This window comes from Chelonus insularis, unplaced genomic scaffold, assembly GCF_013357705.1.
Source record: "Chelonus insularis isolate UGA/USDA-ARS -01 unplaced genomic scaffold, ASM1335770v1 contig_323_pilon, whole genome shotgun sequence".
In the NCBI taxonomy this organism is placed as follows: Eukaryota; Metazoa; Arthropoda; class Insecta; order Hymenoptera; family Braconidae; genus Chelonus; species Chelonus insularis.
The window spans coordinates 497,762-523,114 of NW_023276493.1; the positions used below are offsets into that span (position 1 = coordinate 497,762).

General features: G+C 26.8%; 2 protein-coding genes across 3 annotated transcripts; both read right to left on the reverse strand.

The window, feature by feature from the left end:
- Positions 1–1,434: 1,434 nt before the first annotated feature.
- LOC118065839 (uncharacterized) lies at positions 1,435–17,942 on the reverse strand. Of its 2 annotated transcripts, XM_035081368.1 has the most exons (17): positions 17,688–17,942; positions 16,035–16,328; positions 11,818–11,982; positions 11,548–11,731; positions 11,207–11,323; positions 10,205–10,317; positions 9,197–9,359; positions 5,723–5,860; positions 5,170–5,276; positions 4,814–5,051; positions 4,461–4,604; positions 3,909–4,027; positions 3,627–3,802; positions 2,873–3,037; positions 2,517–2,790; positions 2,306–2,447; positions 1,435–2,202 (listed from the first exon to the last, which is right to left on the reverse strand). In XM_035081368.1, exons 2-17 carry the CDS (start codon positions 16,135–16,137, stop codon positions 1,989–1,991), a joined length of 2,562 nt encoding a protein of 853 aa, XP_034937259.1. In that variant the 5' UTR covers positions 16,138–16,328; positions 17,688–17,942; the 3' UTR covers positions 1,435–1,988. The 2 variants fall into 2 exon arrangements, with proteins under 2 accessions (XP_034937259.1, XP_034937260.1); XM_035081369.1 differs by lacking the exon at positions 17,688–17,942 and having other exon boundaries at positions 16,035–16,336.
- A 4,525-nt stretch (positions 17,943–22,467) lies between these two features.
- On the reverse strand, positions 22,468–25,327 carry LOC118065840 (probable serine/threonine-protein kinase DDB_G0278845). The gene is made up of 3 exons (XM_035081370.1): positions 25,150–25,327; positions 24,867–25,034; positions 22,468–24,763 (listed from the first exon to the last, which is right to left on the reverse strand). The coding sequence occupies exons 1-3, from the start codon at positions 25,195–25,197 to the stop codon at positions 23,246–23,248; spliced, it is 1,734 nt and encodes a 577-aa protein (XP_034937261.1). The 5' UTR covers positions 25,198–25,327; the 3' UTR covers positions 22,468–23,245.
- Positions 25,328–25,353: the final 26 nt, after the last annotated feature.

A 25,353-nucleotide genomic window follows, 5' to 3' on the forward strand; every position in this document is an offset into this window, starting at 1 on the left:
ACCAATACTAAATTGCGAATCTCGTGCCAAATGTTTCATTTTTTAATAAATTTTAAAAATAATGTCTAGTACTTGAGTCAATAATACATGTATATTTTTATACTTAGTTATTTTGTTTTTTATTAAATTTACGGTTGAATGAATTAAGTATTTAAAATGTAATTTTTTTTTGTTGATAAATAAATTAAAAAAGTTTATTATATTATATTGTTTCTGTAATCAATTCATTAACAACCAAAATCTGAAACAATGGAATATTTATTATAATCTGTTGATTGGTATAAATCAATACATATATACATAAGTGTGTGTAACATAATCATACTTTTATCATTTACTTGCTGTTAAAATTTGTATAGTAATAATAGTAATGATAATTATCATTGTAAATAATATAATTCATCAATTTTTACTCGGACGTATTATGTTAATTTAACTTATTTGACTAGTAACTTATACATAATAGTTCATCGTTATATAGTATCTAAATATCAGTTTTTTAATATTAATAAGGTTCGTGTTCAATGGATTTTATAAAAAAATTTTAAGTTCGTCATAATTAAAAACGATTCGATTCAATTAAAATGTTATTATTGAGCATATAAAAAAATTTTGTCAATACTTTTTATTTTACTGACAAAGTTTTTCCAATTCATCGAGACTCCAATAATACATAAATATATTTTTTCCACAGATTTTTTACAATAAAAATTATGATGCAAATAAATGAGCAAAATTAATTGAATACATTGATGATTTTTAAAAGTATTTTAAAATCTTCGTTGATATTCAACAACAAAATTTTATTACTTTTTATAATAATCTGTAGACTTTCAATATTGTTATGACGAGGTCGAGACACACACGTATTAATCGTACTAATTGAACTGTGCTCCTTACTTTGGACGGCTTAAAAATGAGATGATTTCTTCATAAAGTATGATTTATGATACGATTAATAATGTAAATAGTTGGTAATTTAATATTTGTATGAAATTTAGGAGTATTAACTTGAATTTTAACATTAAATTATTCCCTTTGAAGTGAGAATATTAAAGTGAAAATGTTTCTCATTATGAAATAAACGTAAACAAGTTAAATCAAACATCTTTTACATTCTCAGATTACACACATGTTGATATGTTAAATTGCCTATATAAAACTATTGTTCGTACAATAAAATTTAAAAGTTACATTTCGGTTAATAATCCAACTATTATGTTATTGAATCATGTTAACGCTTTACACATATTTAAAATATAAAAGAGAATATAAAAAGTGAAAAATGATTGTTTATAATAATTTTTTTCTATTATCGATTTTTATAGTAGTTTCGGCCTCGTATGTAGATATATATTTTATCATCTCTATTTTATTTAAAATTGTAAATTAAACATATCACTATGTATATGTATATATATTATTCTGTTAAAAGATTTTTTTTTTTATTATACTGATACTGTATTTTAGTAATAGACGTAGTTGTATGTCTGTTAGTATTATTTATGTCGAAGGTATAGATTAGAATTTTTTTTTTCGTAGTCAAACAATTCATTTCTATTTAAAACTGCAATTCACATCTAAAAATTATTTATCAAAATACCAGTAATTAAGAAATCTCACACAGTTGACTTTTTTACCTATTACATGTAAGGAATTTTATTCCTTTTATCTTTGTTAAGTGTTGACTCTAAATTTAATTTAGAATTACTATCTATTTATAATTAATATATTTATTTTTTAGGCTTTTCAAATTTCGCTTTTTTGTACAAATTCTATAAATACTATTCTTTTTTTTTCTATTTATAATATTTACAAATATATATTTATGTATGTATTTACTTATTTATATATGATTCTCCATAATTCTTTATTGCCTGATCTACAATTTTATAGAGTATCTAATTTTCTGAAAAGAATTTTTCAGTGATCTGGTTAATCTTCTTAGTAATTTTGTGATAATAATTTAATTATCATATTACTATTATTTAATTAAACAATGACATTATAAAAATCATGTGTATACTTGTCCAAATTTTCGATGTTATCAATGTTTGATGATAAAATTTGAACCGAGAAACTGAAGAATTCAATACGAAATCAGGTGCAGGTGATGGTTCATTTTTTCGTGTGCTACTTGCTACTGTAATACTTTGCCATTTAATAATATATTGCGGTGCCGTTCTACTTAAAGCTTGAAGTCTATACAATAAAAATATTATCATTTCAGTAATTTAGTATTATATGCTGCTTTAACTGAAAAATTAAAAATGAGCTTTACGTAAAATATTGAATCATCACGTACCGAATAATAGCTGTATTCATTCTCCATGGAAGAGTAAAATTTTTTCGTCTATCTCTTGAGCAAAATGTGTAAAGTCTTTGTCCAATAGGATTTTCACTTATTATATATTCATGTATCGTTAAATTCCATGCAGTACACGGTCCTGTTATAATTTATTATTTAACAAGAGATATAATTGATGACAGTATAATAAAATTAAAAAATGTCTTACTATCTTGTAATGACTCCATCTCAATAATCAATTGACGGTCAATCTTCGATTCCAATAACCAAGTACATTTTTGTTGATAATACTGATTTGTAATCGCGTTATTTGTCAAGTCTCCTGCTCTCACAAACCCTTGAAGTTGAGAAGTTGAGTGGTCACCACAGTAAGTATCTTCTATAAACTTATAATTCGCTGTCAAGTTCAGGTTTGATCCTGATGAGTGGAACCACTCAATGTAAAGTGGACTCCAACTTCGAACTCTGAGCGGTAGCCAGTTCTGTGTAAACCAATATACCAATTTCAAATATTATCTAAGTCTTGCATTGAGAGTATACAGAGATTATTAGTACTATAACTACCTGATAATTTCCGCATAAGCATATGATTACATGATTAGGTTCAGATATTATTTTCAGATGATTTATATCATTAAGAAGTTTATCGCTGACACAACGACAACCACTGTCACCACACAATGTTTCACATTGCTGATTATTAGAGTTAATCGTGAAGGCATTATCGATCTTTTCATGAAATAATAAAAATGATTCAATAATTAATTTTCTTATCATTATTATTTCACAGTAATAAGTATTTTATGATAATGTTTTCATGAAAAAAAAATTCAAATGTTCAATAATAATATATATTGATCATTAAATGTTATTGTTAATTAAAAATAACAAAAATAATTTTTTTTATAATGCTTTCAATTTCAATTTTAACTTCTTGAATAAAGTATGTGAAGAATTTTCATTACTGATTGACAGAATAAAAATATGATTAATAGTAAAATTTTTAATGCTATTAAAAAAATCTCATAATGATGATTGAAAAGTTACTCAAACGAAAAAATACTTTTAGATACTCTTAATGGAATTAGTCGATAATTTTCTTCTTTTCTATAATAAAAGTTGATAGAATTTTTCACTTAATTTACGAAAACAATAGAAGTTTGAAATTTTTCATAAAATTTTTTAAATAGAAAAGTTTTTATCAACATTATAAAAAATCTTTAACTGTTGATGATCTAACAAATAAATATGTAACGTAGATAAAATAAAATACAAATATACTATTAAATGAAGCATAATAAATCGTTAATTTACTTACAATTAAAATTAATGATTGATTTGAAGCGGGAATAAAATGTTGTTTACATCCTATAGAATCATAAACAGGAAAAAATTTGAGAATAGGATTGGTTAGTTTTCCTTGCTTCGGTGAAGTTAAACCGTAATATTCAACATCACAAGTACTCGAGGGTCGTAATGTACCTCCTTCGCCTTCTGCAATATCACAATAATGAAAACAAAATTAATAAACTTTCTTATCAAAAAAAATCCATTTTAAATAAAACTTAAATTATTCTTTTAATATTATTTTTGCTCTTACCGTCATGAAAATAATAAGAAAAGTCCATAAACTGTTCATCATCAGATTTATTATCAAGACGTTTAAAAACAATCGTCATTTCTTTACCAGTTGATGAATAATGTTCTGATTCCGTGTACCTGTGTAAAATAATGCTTTAATATTTTTTGTTTTACATAAAATTTTGATTTTTTCCGTCTAAAAAACCTTAATATTTTCTCGTTACAAAAATAATTTGATTAAAACATGGCAAAGCAAATAAGATTATTTATATTTCAGACTGCACATCAATTTTTTATTATATTAATGGGCATAAAACTTATGAGCAACAGATTCACACATATTTTATGATGTAGTGTGCTCATAACTAACCGTAAATTTATTTATATAGTAGTTATGAATACTTAATATTGTAAAAAAATTAAAAATTAATGTATTTTTTTTTGTAGATAACTAAATAATTGATTCTTTAGATAATAATTGTCATGATTAATATTTTATAAAAATTTTACACTAAAATTTTCTTAACCAACTAACAGCTTAAAAGACTAGAAAAAGAAAAACTTAAATTACCTTTCAGAATTTTGAAATTGTCGTGGTTGTCTGATATTTTGTGCCGGACTACAAATTCTCTTTGAAGATTTGATGGTATTTTCATTCTTTCCGTCAGCTAAATTTCCGTCCCATATTTCAATCATTGATTTACAGTCTGGCGAACTGAAACACGTCAACAGAATAAAACGAGCTTGTTAAATCAAAATTTTATTCATTTTCTTTTTGATTAAAAATATCGTCAAATATTTTTATTGTCTCTTATAGTCAATAATGTTTATTACAAGACTTTATAATTTAAAAATATCCTCAAATCAATTAAACAGCTTGACTAGACAGTTTTTTAATAGACCTAGTATTGGATATAATAATACCTAAGATTGTAACCAGTTAGAAGGATGTGAACAGTGTCAAAAGGGCGACCTCGAAAAATAAAACGGCAATTAGTTAATTTGTGTTTTCCTCTAGTATCATAGTGGCCGGATCGTAATATAGTTCCATCGATCTCTAAATTGCAGCCTGAAGTTGTATTGCTTATATATATTTCGTTGAAATTACGATTATATTTGATGTGATGATTGGATTTATCATACGTATCTTCAACTGTTTTAACTGCAAATAATTATTTGTTTAATAAATTATATTTTTATTATGAAATTAAATAAAAAATTTTTAAAAGTATTCGTATAGAAAAAAATATTTTACAATAAATATTTTATATTCATATTACTTGTATTAGAAATAGAAGTGGTAGTTGGTGGCACAGTCGTCATTTGGATGAGAGTAACTTGAGCAAAAAATCCATTGTAATTAAAAGGAGGTATTTCTGGACCTGACCTGTGAATCAATATGTTAATCAAAATTTCATTCCATTTATATTATATTATTGATCCAGTTTATATTGGAAACAGTAAGATAATATAAAATGAACTTTTCGTTGAGTTTCTATTCCTTTTTTACTGATATTTAATCGACTTAAATATGGTTTTATAATTGTAAATATTCTATTAATGATTTTAAATATAAATTTGTTATATTTTTAATTAATTATTAACTATTTTTTATTTATAGTTAATAAAAAATATTATAAAATAGAGTTTTAGTGGTATTTTTCATAGGATTAAAAGTATGTAAATTTACAAGAGAAAATTTAGTGGGAGCTATTTTATATATTTTAGATTCTACTAAAAGCCGAATGTTGACATCAAGTACAAAATCCAGCTGCGCTGAAATTATTGATTCACCGATAAATTTGAGATAAAATAAAATAAAAAAATACTCACTTAAATTCTATGAGAACTTCTGAACCAAAATGAACTACGGTGATCTTTTCATTGTTACAAAGCTTCTTTAACATTGTACTTGAAGTAGTAGAACCCGCATACACAGCAACGTAATCATTAGTGCAATGATTAAAGTCTCTGAAATAAGATAAAAAGAAAAAATTTTTTATCAAATAAACTTTTCTAATAGCACAAACAATATACAATAGCTGAATTTTAGTTAAATAAACAAGTAAATGTAACTAAAAAACTTCCTTCGGGCAATATTTATCATTGTTCCAAAAAATTTTATAAAAGTTTTATTTTTGAATATATATTTTTTTTTTTTTTCAAAGCTTTGCTAAGTGTATAAAAAATTATATTATTACTTGATCAATACTTTTTAATGTTTTTTTTCATTATTTGAAATTTTTATTGAAAGTTACATAGAAAATATTTTTCTACGCTACTGAACGCATGTTATTCAGTACAAATTGTATTGTGTAACCAATGAGAGTATTGAAGTGAATAAAAAAATATTTTTTTTTTTGTTGTATGAACATCAGCTTTCTGTTTATTCAGTATGTTTTTTTTCAATGATTTTTTAATTCGTTTATTGTAGAATAATATTTTTGAAATCCTAAAAAATTCATATTGAATAAAATAAACCATTAGAAGTCGTGATCATTACTTTTACTGATAACTAGAGATTATTCAACATTGTTATTAAAATATGTAATTAATATTAAAATATTAAAAAATGTACAACATTAATTAATCATATCAACAGTAATACTTTATGTTGTATTTAAAATTTAAAATGAAATCCTATACAATATATTCACATATGAATGTTTGAAAAGCTGTTTTCACTTTTCAGCTTTTCAATTAATCAGAAAATGAGTAAACAGATTAATTTTATATTTTCAATAAACATATTTTGGAATAAAACAAGTTGTTTTTGGTCAATTTAATGGAAATTGCATTATAAGTTTCATTTAAAATGTTATGTTTGAAATTTATTTATTTAACAAAGAAACAACTATATTAAATCATACTAAAAAAAAAAGAAAAACTAGTGTTACATTGTCAATATGCCTCAATTGACAACCTAATGAATGTAATGTCATTTATCTTTCGTGAGTTATCGTTTCAGACAAATTTGTTCTTCTATGTACACAGATAGAATTGCTTGAAAATATTCATAAATGACTCTTAAGATTTTAATAAATGAAAATGTAATAAAACTTTTCCTTTTAATTTTCCAATTTATTATATCAACATAATCTGTTTTGTTATAGGATATTTTTATTAACTCATTTTTGATAATAAAATCCACTTGAAATGATCTGTATAGTATTAATTAAAAGATAACTTTGTAGTAATGAACTGAGGTACAATAAACAGAAAGATGAATAGAACGTAAATAAGTATTATTCAATTAATAAATGAAAGATCATTTAATAGAATTCTCGAGTTAATTAAGACGAAAAAAAATCTATGAAAAAATTTAAAAGAAATTCTTGAGAGAATATGAGTATCAATAATTGCTACTACAATAAAGAGAACATTTTTTTTTCTCCAGTAGAATGGAATTTTAATAAAAACATTTTAATAATTATGAATATGTACGTAATAGTCAATTAATTATTATTATTACTTTCAATTATGAAATAATAAATTTTTCTAATTTGCTTCGAAAACAAGTATATTTTATTTTAACATTTTTCATCAGTCAAATTACTTTGATGTTTATTTAATTTTACAACAACTCATTCTTTTATTACAACTTTTAATGAATTTTTTTTCCTTTAGTTATAAATTTTAATTTAAATATTTTATTTATTTCATTTTTACCAAATTATTGAAATTATTTCATTCTTTTGACATATCTTAAATCAAAACATCCTGAAATGAAATGCGAGCAATGAAGTGAGCACATTTTTCATATATTTCAGAAGTGAGTCATTGAATTGAAATGTCTGAAGAAAGAAGAATCAATATAATACTGGCTTGGTTAGTTTGATTCAACTTTCTATAAGTAGGGTAGAGATGAGAAGAGAATTATGTTATTTAAAAAGGTTTTTGTTCGAAGTTCTAATGCCATATTATAATTATTATAATATCTAAATGTATATTTATGACATAACACTAGTAGACACAGTAGTAGATGTATACGAATAATCAGACACATGTATGAATCATGTCTAACTTCCATTAAGTACTTTAGTAAATATATTTGTGGTATATGTATGTAGTAGTCAGCAAAGTGTTTCTCGACTAATTCATATTATCTAATAACTATACTGCAACTCTTTAATTAAATTTTCGGAATTCAATTAAAAATAAAAGTAAAAAATAAAAATTTTCACACGTAACCACAATAGCACTTTTATCAACTTAACTTAAAAGTTTTATACTTTTTTAGACAATTATTATTTTATTAATACAAAAGGATGATGATTCAATCAACATAATTGTTTCTGCATTAACAGATATTACATTCTAGTTCTATTTACTGAGAAGTTGTTTACTTTTTAATGTTAAGTGATTGGTAAGAAATTACCTTTATTATTATTTTTTTTTTAATTTAAAAATGTATCACGATTGCATAACTTATTCAAAATAATAAGGGACTTTTACAGAGATTGATTGAACATGATTACTTAGCAAACTAGTTATAATATTGAGATACTGATCACGATAATTTGTTCTTTTTACTTGAATTTTCGTTCACAGTAAATTTTATGTTCACTAAACCACAATTTTTAAAAAATAAAATTTCCGATTTATTTTATAGATAATTAGTTGCAGAATAATTAGTGGAAAAAAATTGCAACTTCTCTTGAAAATTCACAATTTTATTAATAACTTTGTGTTTTAAATATTTTAAATTACAAAATTAAACAGTTTTTCTCACTTTAGTTGAAAATTTTATGAAATAAAAATTATGAGGAGTTTTTAATTCTTAATATAAATCTATCTGTAATGAAAAATTGAACTGACAGATTAAAATTTTTTTAACTATCTACTTTAATTGGTAGCCAGAAATTTTTATCATTTTTTTTGTTATTTCAGCAAAAATTTATCATGAATATTAATCAATATGAGTAACATAATATTTTGCTAAATTTTCATCATTCAAAGTATCACAATTCAAAATGGATATCTAATATTTATTTAAAATAAATAATAATTTAATAGATGAAATAAAACTTATAAAACGAGCTGTATCCAAGTACAATCGAGATCACAATACAGTAAGATTTGCTAGAAATTTTTTATATAAATTCGAATACTTAAAGAAATTTATTGAAAGATTTAAATCGAATTATCAATGGATATTTACCTTTACTCAATACATAAAGATATCATAAAGCTTTCATTTTTAATATCAACGACTCTTGCAGGAACAACTTGCTCCACTCATGAGTTAATAATTGGTATTTCTTTGATATATATATATATATATATTAAATAATGAGTTTTACTTACTTATATGCTAACAGTAGAGAGTTGAAAGTTATAACAATTGATACATTGACATCTGATTTGATGAGGTAGTGACAGTGGATGTTTGGAGGATAAAGACCTGGATAGGAAGGACTTGCCAGTATGCAATCTGTATTTAAACAATCGTCGAAGATCCAATCACATTCTGTAAAAGAAATGAATGTTATTTGTAACGATATTCTTGTGTTGTAAAAAAAAATGATCATCAATAAAATTTGATTGTAATGGATAACAGATTTAGCTGTCAAATATAATCATTGAAAGTCTATGAATAGAGTTACTGAAATTATAGCTTTTATTTTTGTACTTTTTATTAACTTTTGCCGTTCGTAATATTCAAGTTATGTGGTTGAAAAAAGAAAGTTCAACTGATGAATATTCAATGCTAAATCAGTGATTCGAGTCGCGTTTCAGATAGAGTTATCGGGAATTTCAATTTATTTAAATCCGATTATTTATTGTTAAAGGGCAAGGAATGATGGGAAACGGTGAGGGACAATTTTCGAAAAGCATTACTATTCGTGTTTACATTGTTAGTGTTCCGTATAGGACAGTTAAATGGTCTCAGACAACTGAGTGTTCTGCGTTACCCTTATTTAGTTAAGCTTAGCTAGACCAGTTCTATCCTACACTTAACCTTGCATAATTTTCTTCCCATAACTAAGGTGAAATTACGTCATTCTGTTTGTTCTAGGAAATTCGTACGTTGGTATAGAAAATTAGCTTTCTGTACGGTATATAAAGTAGAATAAAAGTATATCGAAATCTATTAGAAAGCCAAAATGTAACTGAAATGTTATTCGATATGTGTTTTTCTTTTTTACTCAAAGTGAATTTTAATCTTCAAAAAAATTTTTTTTCCTGTCATCATCGTTTTATCAGAATAAAAAAATTAGTTTTTAATTTAAATTTTAAGTGGAAAGTAACCTCTCACGAGTAAACCACTCAATTTAAAATATGGAAAATTGCGAAAATTTTCAATGGGCTCACCTGTACTATTCACTGCTTTCCCACCCTTCATCGGCCATCCAACCGACGTGCTTGTTCTTGATGCAAAACTAAAGTACGCTAAAAATTGAGATCTCGTTGTATTTTCATTTATTCTAAAACATAAATAAAATCAATTTGCTATTAGTTAAAGTTAAAAATAAAAAATTTAAGATACTAGTAATATTGAAAGACTGGCGATAAAGAAAAAAGTAAAAAAAAAAAAAAAATGATTTTACAAAAAACTATAGAGGTTCAAGTTATCATGACTGCTCCTGTGAGTGGTTCTGGCAACAGCATCGGCAATTCATCGGCGATTCTTCGGCGATGAAAATTCCTTTCATGTTTGCTCTTGTCGGTTGAAAGAGCTTTTCCATTTTCCATGGCTCGGGCATTTCTATCGCGTAGCGTGTCGATAAGCCCCCTTTCTTCCTGTCTGGCACCCTGCCGGGTTTCACTTCCCAGTTACGTGCCCCCGGCACAATCAATAAATGATCTTCCTCTCTCACCGCTTTGTCGGTCGAGACACTTGTGATTCAACAGCTTTTGAGCTTAAACATCGGTCTGTTCACTACAAGTGCATTGAACTTGCTACATTAATATACTTTGTATTATTCAATTGTTTTTTTCTTCTTTTGACATCTATTTGGTTATTTTTTCCATCAATATTTAGTTAATTTATTGTAATTTTAATTTTTTTAAAAAGAGAAAAATTATAACATCAAAATTTTTTTTTAAATAAATTGGTATAGTTGGATTTTTTTTTATCATTATATAATTTAACGTTATTTAATAATAACAATTCGACAAACAAAGAAACAAAATAAAAATGTCAAATTAAATTTTGTAGTAACTTGATTTGTGACAATTTAATATCTTAAATTGATCGAAAAATATGTGCACTGATAGAGGTATGAAAATTTATATCAGTTATTGTGAAAAATGCCAACGAGTAAATTTATGTCTGTGATAGTAAAATGATGGAAAAAAATATCAATAACTCACTTCATCCAGAGTGTTGCTGGTGACTTGTCTGAAAAAAGAACGACAGGTGGGTCGGAGCGCACATTAGAGCCACAAATTCGAGCACCACCTTCCAATTCAAGCCAACCACCTTCGCATCTAAAAATAATATGAAAATTTCATTTACAAAAAAAAAAGAACTAAATTAAAATCTAAAATTGTACAAAGAATTTTTATCAAGAAAAAAAATTGAATAATAAAACTTGATTAATCATGATACTATTTAATGTGTTTAAGGTAAATAGTTAAAAGTAACATATGACAAAAGATTAGTAATCGCTTTTAGGTATACATATATGTACTCAAGTAAAATAAAGACTTACGACTTTCCATTGTGACGTCCAATGGAGATTAAACGATAGATCTGTAATTCAACCCTTTGACCTACATCTGGGATAAACCTATAAGTACACTCAGTCGGTCCTTCTACAGATGGGGATTTTATTTGACCAAAAGCCCGATTTGACTTTCTCAAAAGCTCTTTACTATCTAACGTTATATTGCACACTACAATGAAATAAAAAAATATAAATAAATTAATATTAATCTCAACAATAATAAAATCAAAAGTGTAATAACTATTTTTTACTCACTGTTTGTACAATATTTTTCTAAACCGCATTGAGCACATCTTTTGGGCATAGCGATACCACAACTACAGCCACCAGATAATACACAACACGCGCAATTTTTACTGGATGAGTTAAAGCTGCAAGCACAGCCAGTTTCAGTCTGCGTCCAAAAATCCACTTGACTTTCTGTGGGAAAAATGGTTCAGTGTTTTTTCAAGTTTTTTTTATTGTTCAATAATTTTTAAAATATCAACCAGATTTTCAAGATTCAAATCATTCTGCTGTGTAGTTTTTTTCTGGTTACAATATACGTTTTGAATAAATAAATTTTTTTGTTTATTAAACAATTAAATATTATTAAAATTCCAATGACAATTATCTTCAACAATGTTTTTCATTAAAAAAAACTGTTGCATTATAGATTAGTTAACGAATAGACAATCAAAAATGTTTTTTATTCAATTTGAGTTAACTATGTAAAGTCTTGTCATGAATTTCATATCACTCAAAACAAATGGAGAATTTAGACTTCTAAACTACCAATATAACTTCTATACTCTATATAACAACAATGGTTATCAGATTAAATTTATGCATTGACATTATAATTCAACAAATGTTATTGATGGATGTAGCATTTTTAATTTTATGCTATATGATTTTCTAGCAACAGTGCTACTTGATATGCTGATAACATCTCCATACATTTACACTTTAATTGGCTTCGTATACACTTTGACTCCTATTAATCTCTTTGTCATTCTCTCTTTTAATGTTAATCTCTTACTATTATTTTGAAACTTTTCTTATACTATATTGTTATTATTATTTCATTTCTGTTTTAGTTATTTTCTCAACATCATTATTGTTATTGAATTTTTCTTCAACATGTAAAATAAATTATTCACTGAGTTATTATTTTCCAGTATATTTCTAAAGTTCTTGTCTACTACTTCGCAACTTCACGTTTTGTAAATTTCAAGAAATTAAAGGTTAGAAATAACTGAAGTGCAGAGAATGGAAAGTGACAGGTTAGAAGTTGAAACTACAAGAAGTAAACTCTGTATAGGTAGTTGATGTCTATGACAGTGCTCATTTTCATAAAACTTTATCATTATTGAATTCTATTTCACAGTTATTCATTGTTATATTATTTAATTGTTGTACAACTTCAATAAAATTATACATAATGAATTGAACATTTGACAGATGATGTTTACCACAATATAGTTTTACTTTTAAATCCGAAACAAATGTTTTGTTCACAACCATTTCAACAGAACAAAAAGCTTTGATAATGAATAATGATGGATTAGAAGGTTTATTTGAAATAAGTGATTAGTAGAAAAAAAAAAATTATAAAAAAGCTATGAGATTAAAACTGACATGGAATTGAAAACGTTTGGGTAATTTTTTTTTTTTTTTTGCAGTGAGTTATAGCCAGATGCAACTCAAAGTTATAAGCCAGATGAATGGGTATATTAAAAAGGAGTAAATTTAGTGGTTGAATCATTGAAATTGGTTGTCTGTCTATCAATCAATAATTCTGATAGAATTCACCGAATATTTGGATTACAAAGGAGATAGACATTCCATCGTTCTAATTGCCATATTTTCAATTCGCATAAATTAACGCGTTCTCTCAAATCTCCTACAGTTTCCGTAGCGGCGAGATAATTGGCTTAAGTGGAAATCCTCGACGTCGTTCAGACAATGAAGAAAATGACGGGATTTCTATTCAAACCAATGCTATAATGCTTTCTATTATATTAATAACAATAATAGCTTTTGACATATCATAATAATAATATTAATCATAACCATCATAATAATAAGATTAATATTTTATCAGTTCTTTAATAACTAAAACTTTTAATTAAAAGACAATTATTGTCAATTGTCGACATTTGATTGATCAGAAAAAATTATATATCACATCATAACTACAATCATTGAAAGCTTGGATTAGTGAAAGAGCTGATGATGAATATACTAATCAATTCAAAACTGTTGAAGATTAACTTCAATATTTATAGAAAAAAAGTTATAATAATAATGTTGAATATTCTTTCTTTGATGTGTAATTAAAAAATCATAATTAGTGCAGTCATGTAATGGAAAAAAATTCAAAGTCAGGATTTTTTGATTTGCAATTCTGCAAGTACAATATTTCCACAAAAATAACTGATAAATAAATTGATTGAATGTTCTAATTGAGAAAATTTCCAATTATCAGCATGAGTTGCAGATAATATTGGAAAACGATTTGAACTTTGTGAAAACTACCAAGCTTGTTCTCTTCCTTACTTACTTTTTATTCGTTTCGTATATTCTCCGCTAAAAACGCATTCAGTTAAATATTCTACATGAAAAGACTTAATTGCACGATAATTGCTATACGATAAGTAACAAAATTAACTCGTGCTTGTTATTTCCAAATTTCTTTTATATAATAATACTTGTACGTTATATTTTTTTTTCTATTCTTTAAAATATCGTTTTTTTTAATTATTATTAATCATCATAGTAAAAAAAAGGTAATTCGACAAAATACTTATTCATATGTGTCTACCTGTTAGATGTTGGAATATATAAACGTTCGTAAATGAAATTTCCGTATTCATTATATGCATATCAGCGTCAACAGATAATGGGGTTAAGCTAATTACTACGTCGTAATTCAATACGTCGAAAGACCGATACTGTTCATATATAAAATTAGCACTTCTGTTGAATGTAATGTGATAACAAAAATAAATTTTTTGTAATTTAATACATAAATTTCGTTTCAGTAATATACGAGTTTTTATCTACTAATTAGACAGAAAAATAGTCATGTAATTACTTTATTCTTTTGAATAACTTCAGAAATTTTTTAATCATTCAAATATGCATGAAGAAGTATAATTATTTATAAACTTTTTATGTTTGATATTGTAATGAAGTGGTATGATTAAACGCGATCTTTTGTTACCTTTTTATACAGATTATTATTACAAGTATAATTTCCTTTTTAATATTACCAATTCTATTTATTGAAATCAATCAGAGTCATAATTTTTTAGTCTCTTTTTCTTGATACTATTAAACTTTTTTTATTTCATCCAATTTATTTATTATCAAGAACTTAATAACTGGAGCTAAACTAATTATCAGACCATTTGTCTACATCATAAAATATAGAAAAAAAACAACAGAGAAATAATAAAATTAACCTTTGATGGATACGTGAAGTATTCTATCAAAATTAAATCATGTTTGATTACTTGCTAATTTTTTTTTTTTTTAAGTAAGTAAGTAAATGTAAAACAGTGAATATTCACTAGTTCATTTTTAGTGAGTACTCGCTTGAAACTAATGACAAAAATTCTGTAAATAGTTGGACTTTATGAAAAGAATTCAATCAAATTAAAAGTCAATCAAACTATATCGATTTGTGAATTATTCAAAGTTTTTTCCATTGTTATAACTAATTTTTTTTCAAGTTTAATATTCTGATAAATAGATATTGTATTGAGCATTGATTTGAAATTAATTCTGAAATATAACCGAATAATAATTGTTTGTACATAAAGTATAAAAAACAGTTAGGTAATTATAAAAGCCAAAAAGCTGTTGAATCATGAATTATGTAATAATGTAAATATAAGTAGGTATATGTTAGCAAGCATACACATACCATTGAGTCTAAGTAATGGTTTGTTTGCTATACAAGGCATTGAAGGAGAAAAGTTGCTTGAAAGATATACTTGATGGTTGGGAATTGAGTTACTCAGTGCACCCGGTGCACGTTTAGAATTGATTTCTCATTACAAAGCCTCGTGTCTTATTTTAGAGAGCGCCGACGCGAATCTCCGATCCCTATCCTGTAGTAACTCTCCTAAGGACTAGTGAACGCGCGCATCAGGATACTACTAAATATATAGCTCAACCAAAGAAGAATTACTTTCCGATTCGAGCAGCGTGAATCGAATGGTTTTCGAGAGATGATACGAGTTCCGAGCTTTACCCACATTTATTTGTGCGAATTCCAGCTTTAGCGAAGAATTTGCGAGGATGAAAGAAACTTTTATAATCGTTTTCCCCTAAAAAAAATCCCCTAAATAAAAGATTACATTAAGATTACACTTTGTGGATTGTATAGATATAACATTGAATTTAAAAGTCTTCTTACAAGTATATCTACATGACTATTTGTCGTATTAAATGGAAATATATATAAAAGTTATCATACTTACTCTCACTGCTCACAAAGATTGGCGTCCAAGTCATTTGAGAATAAGCGTAAGACGCCAAACTAAAGACAATTCCCAAGTAAAGCCCCCAAGTCATGATTCTCATGAGTTTTCGAGTTTTCTGAACGTTATCTTGTACTTGTATCGATTTTCAATGTGCCATGTACTTTCGTAGTATCAGTTTAAGCATCATATTTGCATTAGTAATATGATATCTTCTTGTTCCATCAGGATTTTTGATATTTTTTTTTTTAGCTTTTTTTTCTTGAATAATTTTATCTCGTCAAATTTGTTCGTCTGCAACAGTGGTCTACATATGTACACATAGATTTTAGATATGAAAATAGAAAAGTCATTATAAATTTAAAATGGATCTTAAAAAAGGTTTCATTACACAAGATATATTGAGTACTGTATACTTAACCAAAAAAAAAAAAAACGAAGATGAAATATAAAATGTTGCAGTTGATGAAAAATGGTAAGGATATAAAATAATTAATAGTGATATATGTATTCATAGATTGTTCCCTAACTTTTTTAATTATTTATCTCTTCGGGTTTTCAGGTCGTATATTATTTATATTAATTCCAGATAGTTGCACACTTTCTCCAGTATAATAGAGAGGGCGTGGTTAAGTGTAATCCAATATTTATGGTACGGAAGTGAGCATATGGATTTTCTCTCTCACACTGTGTGTATTTTAGAGTGATAGGAATGGGAAGAATTAGTAAATTTTGTGAGAATGTCTCCCGGCAGCGTGATAAATTGAGCTTCGTTGTATAAGCTATATACCATACTATTCTTCCACGTGGGTGATAAAAATCACTCGAATTTACGCAAATTGATAAGTTACACACAGTGCTTTAACAACTTATTCATGCGCGCAAGCGCTATAATCTATTTTGCATAAGTGTATAAAATTCAAAATTATTCAATAAACCACGAGAAGTTGGTTGGTGATAAAATACACGAGCTGGCAAACAACTTCTAAAAGAACGGAAAAGACCAGCTAGAGGTTATCTTTAGGACACTACATCTACTCAATGTATAGCAGCGTATAACATTCATGCCTGACAAATATGTAGACATAAACATATCCAACATTCGAACATTGCCGTATACGAATTATAGTGGCCAGAATTTAGTTTGTTTCCTGAACGAAGCCACTGTGAACAACAGCCTAAATGAGAATGTAAAACACATACGTGCTTCTCGCGTGGGCTTCGCAATTGTGCAAATTCTGTTGTGGTTAAATTAGATTACGCCGTGTTGCGTTTACATACCTAGACTTCTAACAAATTGCTGTCGCATGAATTTTGCTATTCCCTACTTGAGGGTGTATTGCACTGTTTCACTTGTCCACATATTTTATTCTTCTATACCTATGTATTTACATTTGTATAAATTATCTGATATGCATCTTATCGTATATGACTAATAATTACAACATAAAAAATATATACTCATCATCTGATAATACATTTTAAAAAGTACTTTTAAAGTTTACTTTCCAATGCAAATTTAATCAATTTTACAATCTAATTGGGATCAGTGACATATCTTTTTGTTATTACATTTTTGTATTCAACCATGTATATAAACATGTTTTAATTTATTCATTGTGAATTTAAAAAAATAGTGTAATTTATACTCACCATAGATCTATCAATTATTCCACTGTGCATCACAAGTAAATCAAACCTTGTAAATAGATTACATTGCCGCTCGTGATGTCTATCAAATTTTTTAATGGTTACTATAATCACATCATTTCGATATTCATTATTTTAATGACATTATAATCGATCATCATGTATTTAATAATCGAAAGCACTTTAGCAATTAAGTTATTAATTTAATTAATTACATTCATTATTTTTGCTTGATAAAATGAACAGTTTTTGTAATAAATTTATTTCAATGATATATGAGAAATTTTTCGATATTCAAAATTAATTAAGTAATGTAAAATAATATTTGTATCAATGGTTCAACCACTCAAATTAATTTCATACACTGCAATACAAATGAATCATTTTCAATATTGTTTGTTATTGACTTAAATTAAATAATTACTCGTTAAATAATAAACAAAGATTTATAAACTTTTATATTTTTTAAAAAGCAAAAATATAACAACACTTTATTATGAAATATATTTCAAAAAATTCATGTTAAGATAATAGAGCACTGAAACAAACAGCGTCGACATGTGAAATACACAAAGTCTACACATTTTCTGTGCCTTAAGCTTCAATCCAGTAAATTCTGTCCACCACAACCCCTCCGGGTGCACTTTTACTTTTGCGCATGCCAACTCACTACTGCACAGATCACATGTGTATATTTCCACAACCCTTGTACGAACTTTTGCGTTGTTCTGCGCATTCAGAGATATTTCGATCTGCTGTTTCTTTTAGACAATTATTTTTTTCGAGGGCATGAAGAGTCTTGTTGTACTGGCAATGAAAATTGTAAAAGACGTGTATTTTTTCTGATTTTATGCTTAAAGCTTTTGTTTCTTTTTTTAAATTCATCCAATAAAAAGTATGAGCGATGAATAGCATGAAACTGAACAGTTCGTATTTGGAATTGAGGGTGAATGTCAAGTATTTGGCTGCACACATTCTATTCACTGCATTAGCCAGTTTATTACTAATTAGATACTTGATGGTGTAACCAAGTGTGAGTTAAATACAACCGTGAATAATCCGAAATGAAATTTTCGATTGGCATGGCTATTGGGGATACACGTATATTTGAATGAAAATAAGCTCAAGCTAGATAGACACATGGTATACACTTTGAAAATTAAGATTACCCAAGAGAATAAATATGAGTTTAGAGATGCTGTATCTCTAAGCTACATTATTATTGAGTTGAGAGAAGTTGGAGAATAATAATGTAAAACTTTGAGTTAGTATTTGTTTTTGGTCTAAACTAATTTTTTGTTTCTATGAAATCCAACTGATTTAATGAAAAAAAACAAAAAAATGTCAACTAAAAAATCTTCATCGAGAATATTTAGTATTTGTATTTAATCATCAACAAAGTATGTTGATATTTACCAAACAATTTCTGTTTAGAAAGAGTTGGCTCCATTTACTTGACGTTGGAAAACTGATGGAATAGACGAGACGAAGCAACATCAAAGACATCATACCTAAAGACAATTTGTAGAAGAGTATATGTATAGAATATAAAGTGTTCAGATAAGAATTGTTTAATGAACTAAAAGATAACGATATTGTTGAATAATCAAGTTTTTAAATTTTTATATATATATATTTTTTAATGTTATTCAGAGATTATTTCAATATAATTCTCCATCTCTTCAAGCACAATTTATATAAGTACGATTACAAGAAAATCATAAATAAAAATTCAACAAATGGAGATAGAGATATATACATTTTCCTTAAAATATATTGAATATAAGAAAGGAAAAGAGGAAAAAAAAGAAGAAAAGTCTGTGAGAAAACGTACAGGAAAGAGAGAAATTTAGTTGGCGTCGATGCAGGTTAGAATCGTTTTCCTCTAGTGGTGTATCAGTAGCAAATGGGTAACTTGATTTATAAGGGTGTTTTCGTATTTCGCAGCGGAAGTGGCTAAGAAAATTAAGACATTTTCATCGATTTGTAGCTGCCAATAAATAATATTTTAATTGTTCATCAATCAATGAATTAAAGCAAAAAAAAATCATACATCAGATAGTATGGTATCAGTGTTTTTTAATTTTCAAAATTCCTTTTTTATTCAATTATTATGGTATATTGAAATAAAAATTCTTCAATACCAATTTTTATCAATTTTACAATTTGTTCATTAACTTTTAATTTAAAATATTACATCTTTTCGATGAAATTCTGATAATCTTCATTGAAACATTGTTAGATATAATAATAAATATAACAGGATTGAAAAATAAACCATCAAAGAGGATATACTTGACGAAACAAAGACATTATTTAAAAAAAAACTAAACAATAAATGAAGTTTTAAAAGCAATTGTCGTTGATTTTTATGCTGCTTTTAGTGATAATAAAGAAATAAGTTGGTATGTTCAATAATGTGGTAAGTTATTTTCGAATATAATGAAACAGCAAGAGAAAAAGAATGAGAGGAAAGATGAGTTTGAAATGGAAAGAACGAAGAAGTTGAGCTTGCGATCGTGTACATCTGCTTTCTTTTATTTAGTTTGTTTGGTTGTTTTTCACGCTCTGACTGTTCAATTGACAACGATTGGTGTATGGAAGGGGATAGCAATAACTATGCTTTGGTAAAACTTTCTCTCAGTATCATTTCGCTTAGTATTATTGAAATATATGAGAGAAAGAGAAAAGTGAAGATAGTTGAACAACTGTAGTGCGATACAAATGTATAATACTTTTTGTGGCCGACAAATAGCAATACATACATATATGCATAGGCAACTACACTTTTTTGGAGTGACATCAACAGTACGAATACTACTACAATTACCCAAGTCATGCATGTATATATATATCTATATCGTTTTTTTTTCTTCTTCTTCTTTGCTTGATCGTTTTTTCTCTCTTTTCGTAACTCAGCACAGAGCTTTTTAGGCGCCTTAGAATTTATTCCGGCGTGTTCGGGTGGCAACCAAGCGAGCTTTCGCTCTCCTTCACGACGTCTCTCAGCCTTCGCGATACCCTCTCTACTTCTACTCCTTGGCAATGCCGTGGAAAAACCACTTCGATCGTTATTTGATTGCCCGTCTACACTACTCTACTCCTTAGTTACCAGAAAAGAATTTTTGCAAACCACAGAAGAACTACGCAAATGCATTGTCGTGATTCACGTTTTTTTTTCTCTCTCCTTTCCTATAGAATAATGTATGAGATTTTTTTATCTGTCCAGTGCATAAAACGTATTAATAGAAATCTACCGAATAAAAGGATCCAATACATTTCATCACGCTTATGATAAATATAGTTTGTGAAATAAATTTCTTATGGGAAAAAAAGTACCTTAACAAAGACTTGAACAAAAAAAAAATATTTCTTTTTATCTCCTGATGGAAAATAAAAAAGTTCAAAAGCTTCAGGTGCTAGAGTTGAACATTTGTAATAAGTCACAAGCTAGATAAGATGCTTAAAGACTTATCTTTAGTAGCTCTTTATATTTTAATAATTGATGTCAAGTGATTTACGTCTTCCGGAATGAAACTTTTACTAGGTTCATTGAAAGGAAAATCATTTCTTTACAGTGGAGATTATTCTGTTGCTGCCACAGATAAAAGATCAAGTCATTCAGGAATTTTAATTTTTTTGTGTGTCTACTAATGAATGAAGATGTGTAATAGAATGAATGTAAGAACAATAGAATAGTAATTTAGTTCAGTAAACCTTACAATAAACTTTAGGTTTGTAAGATTGATTATTGTAACATGGAAAAAAAGGTTGAACTCTGTGTACTTGAAAATGTTTTTTGTCAAGTTTTTAACTAATGTACACATCAGTCTCATTCGGTTACAGTTGGAGTACTTGTGTTAAGCTACAACAGTTATTTTGTCTAGTACAGTTACCAACTAATTTTCATTTATTTAGATTTTTGCTAAATCAGACCTTTGATCCATTGTGGCAATAGAATTCTTTTTCCCTTATGTATGTAATCAATTACCTCTTGAAGAATATTTTCTACTATCAAAGAAAACATGACAAAAGCATTAAATATTTATATAAAGTCAGTAAATAAAAGTAATAAAAGATTTGATTTATAAAAATATTGAAAGAATTTCAACATTATTAATGTAATAAAATTAATGAAACTATTTCTTTTTATAAATCTAATGATAGTAATTGGGATTGGTGGAGAAATATTGTTTAATCTCGACCAAAATGGAAAAATTGAAAGTCCAATAATAATAATAATAATAATAATAATAACAGGAGCCAGGTTATTTTGTTTTCAACTGAATTCTCTATTTTTGCTTTTACAAAATAAAAAAAATTTCATAGTTTATCGAGAAAATCTAAAATTGCATTCTACTTCCGGTCTATACGGAAGTCGGATTTGTGTCAAAGGAGGAGTTGGATATGTTAGAGAGGAAATGCAACCCTGCAAAATTTTAGAATTTTATTTTCAGTTGTTTCCAAATAACACGAGTTAACAGATTCGTTCTTGAACAGATCGATAAAGCTGTTAATTAAAATAGAAGAAAAAAAAACTATCATCCACACTATTGATTTTCGTAGATGAAAAAAATGAAAAAATCAAATGAATTGAGATCTATTTTCTATCAGAAATAACATTTTATCATTTCAACTTTTAATAAGAAAAATAAAGAAAAGATGTATAATAAAAAACAAAAAAAAAAGAATTTATTCATTTCTCGTCATATTAATGTGGCTTCAGAAAAATTCTTTCTTTTTTGTTCAAAGAAATGGAAGAATAATAATCCAGTATGTTTTATGAATATTTGAAATAGAAAAAGAAAAATATCAACGCAATATTAGTTGATGGTCTTTTTTAAATTAACTGAAGCAATTATTTCGTGGTGCTTTGATAGTGTTCAAAAGGAAACTAAAGTCTGTCGATAATTTCTCTACCGTATGTCTGTTTCAAACATCTATCAAAGTATCGCCTAGAGCATAGCCGTTCTATATTCATCGAGCCGATAATGACTACCTAATGGATCTAACTCAATCATTAACTCATTATGGTTACATTACTTAGTTTTACGGGATGATGATGATAACGACAAAGATAAGAATATCGACAGAGTTTCAAATAAATCGGAAACACGAGTATAATACATATTATGTCATAATATTCCTCTGTAGATTTTACACAGTAGTATTAATTACTAATAGTGTGCTTGCATGCATATTACCTATCTTTATTAATTGAGTTCTGGTTTAGGATAACTAATAATTGTTGATTGGCTTATTTCCCCATCCCTTCTAATTATTTTATAGCACGCGCATACTCGGTGACGATGGATCGAATCGTTTTCGCATCTCGAGCAAATTGCGTCACCGTCACGATAAATCAATCTCTATGATTGAGTAATATCTTCGAGTTATAGAATACTCACGTATACCATGCAATTAATCTATATGTATAAGATTTTATTGATTCTTTGAAATCATCTTACTTTTAAAAAAGATTATTTCATTCACTTAGTTTATTTTAATTATTTATATTTTTTATATTATCATCTATGTATAAAATTATTTTTAAATAATAACTAGGAATTTTGTTCAGGTAAATTAATTGGTAATTGTTCATCACACTTAGTTTCTTCATGATTATTTGCACTAGTAACGGACACTTGTTCAGAAAGATCTGCAGTATTTGTAGGTTTATTATTTGCAGAGGATATTGTATCATTACTTGGTAAGTTGGAAAGATTTTTTAGAGCTAAATATTCAGTAACTGAACCCGTCGGTTTTATTTCGTCTAATTCAGCACTTTTTTCCTCTGTACAAGACTTTTTATTTAAGTCTTTAGAACTATTACCAAGTTTCGATAACTTTTGTCTCTCACGGAAACGTTTTCTTATCTCAGATTGGATTTTAGATTCTTTTATAACATTCTGCACATTGTCAGTTTGGTAATACCGAGTTGCCCATGTTTCGGTAGATTGGAATGAACAACTCTCTTTTAAGTGATCACTTTTTTCTAAATTATCTTTCGTATTATCATTTTCAATATCATCCATATCATTTGAATAATCATCTAAATCAATTACTTCCTCACAATCACTTAACGTTATTTTATCATTCTCATTACTATTTTCTGTCTGTAATGAAAGATTTATAATCTTATTTTCTTTACTATCACTGTTCACAGTGTCCGTTTCACTAAGTTTTTTATCTTTTTCACAGCTTATTTTATTTTTACCATTTTTTTCATTTACTTGATCACAGTTGATTTTTTCATTATCTAAAAGAGTTTGTTTTAGAATATTTTTGTTTGATTCCACTTTATTTAATTCACTCTCCTGTCGCATTACCACATTAGATTGTTCAACTTTATTATTAGATTTATTAGTACAACTTTCTGAATTTTCATTTTCACTGTCACTGGATAATAATTCAATTGTTGGTGTTGGTTTTATTACCAGAACAACGTCTTCATCTTCATTCAATGTTGAATTTATATTTTGAAACATTTGACTTTCATTAAAAACTTTACTTGTATCAGATAACACTTCATTATTGGATTCCTTACTATTAGTTTGAAAAATATTTTGTTTATTTAAATTATTTGTAGTTGCAGAAGTCGATGAAGAAGATTCGGCATTGGGAATAAGATTTTCTTCTTTTCTAATTAAAGCTCGAATAGCTCGGGCGCGCATTTCAAGTTCTAATAAATCTAATAAACTTTCGCCTTGAGGATTAGGTGTACTCTTGGTTTCTTTTTCATTTTTTATTTTAGTTAAATCAATATTTTTTCTTAAACTTTCTTTAACCTGGGAAGATTTTCCTTGAGAAGGGTTATTTGTGGAATGTTTCTTGTTTTTCTTTGCTTTAGATTTATTAGATTTTCCTGATTTATCTTTTTGATCAGCTGGTTGATCAGAATCTGTTATCCATTCTTCAGTGTCAGAAATGATTTCTAAAGATGGACCAGAATCATCCGAATCGCTAGTATCAGAAGAATTAATCATTGGCTTACCATCAAGTATTGATAATATTCGTGATTTAGACATTCCGCTCAACTCACTGGCACACCATTCTTGTAATTCATTCATATTGATGCTCTATAAAAATAATGATGAATTAGAATTTTATACGAACAATAATTATTTTTTATATAAATATATTAAGTAATAAGAAATACGATAATAAATCTTTCGCAAGTACCTTTAATACTTGTGGTAACATCATTCTAATTTTTTCCATTTTTACAGACATGAATAATTGTTTTGTCAATTCTCGTCTATCATACAAATAATCTTTAATTGGTTTCAAGTCTTGACCGTCCGTTTCATCGTCTGAAGAAAATGATGATGTTGAACTGCTGGACAAATCCTGATACATAATACATTATTTAATTATCATGATAAATTTTTAATTGAAAGAAAATGTCAATTAAAAGATTGAAAAAATGAGTAAATTTGAATTTAAAAGTTTAAATGAAATATACCTCGTGTGTCGAGTTACTTCTTTCCGATTGAAATCTCTTATCAGTCATAGTAATGAGGAGTATTAATTTATTGAGTTGATAAACAAATTACTGGTTTATATAAACAATAAACCACACACAAAAATGTAAACACATTGCACGTAGTATATCATCATGCGGCCATTGTTATTTTGAGAAGTTGAAAATTCTACCGCTAGAGGCATT

Excerpts from the sequence above, each read along its gene's own strand:
- LOC118065839 (XM_035081368.1), bottom strand. The coding sequence starts at position 16,137 with ATGAGAATCATGACTTGGGGGCTTTACTTGGGAATTGTCTTTAGTTTG. Across the intron at positions 5,052-5,169 it reads CACTTCTATTTCTAATACAA|TTAAAACAGTTGAAGATACG; the intron begins GTAATATGAATA and ends AATTATTTGCAG. Across the intron at positions 2,448-2,516 it reads GATGGAGTCATTACAAGATA|GACCGTGTACTGCATGGAAT; the intron begins GTAAGACATTTT and ends AAATTATAACAG.
- LOC118065840 (XM_035081370.1), bottom strand. The coding sequence starts at position 25,197 with ATGACTGATAAGAGATTTCAATCGGAAAGAAGTAACTCGACACACGAG. Across the intron at positions 25,035-25,149 it reads GAAGTAACTCGACACACGAG|GATTTGTCCAGCAGTTCAAC; the intron begins GTATATTTCATT and ends ATTATGTATCAG. Across the intron at positions 24,764-24,866 it reads TGTTACCACAAGTATTAAAG|AGCATCAATATGAATGAATT; the intron begins GTACTTGCGAAA and ends TTATTTTTATAG.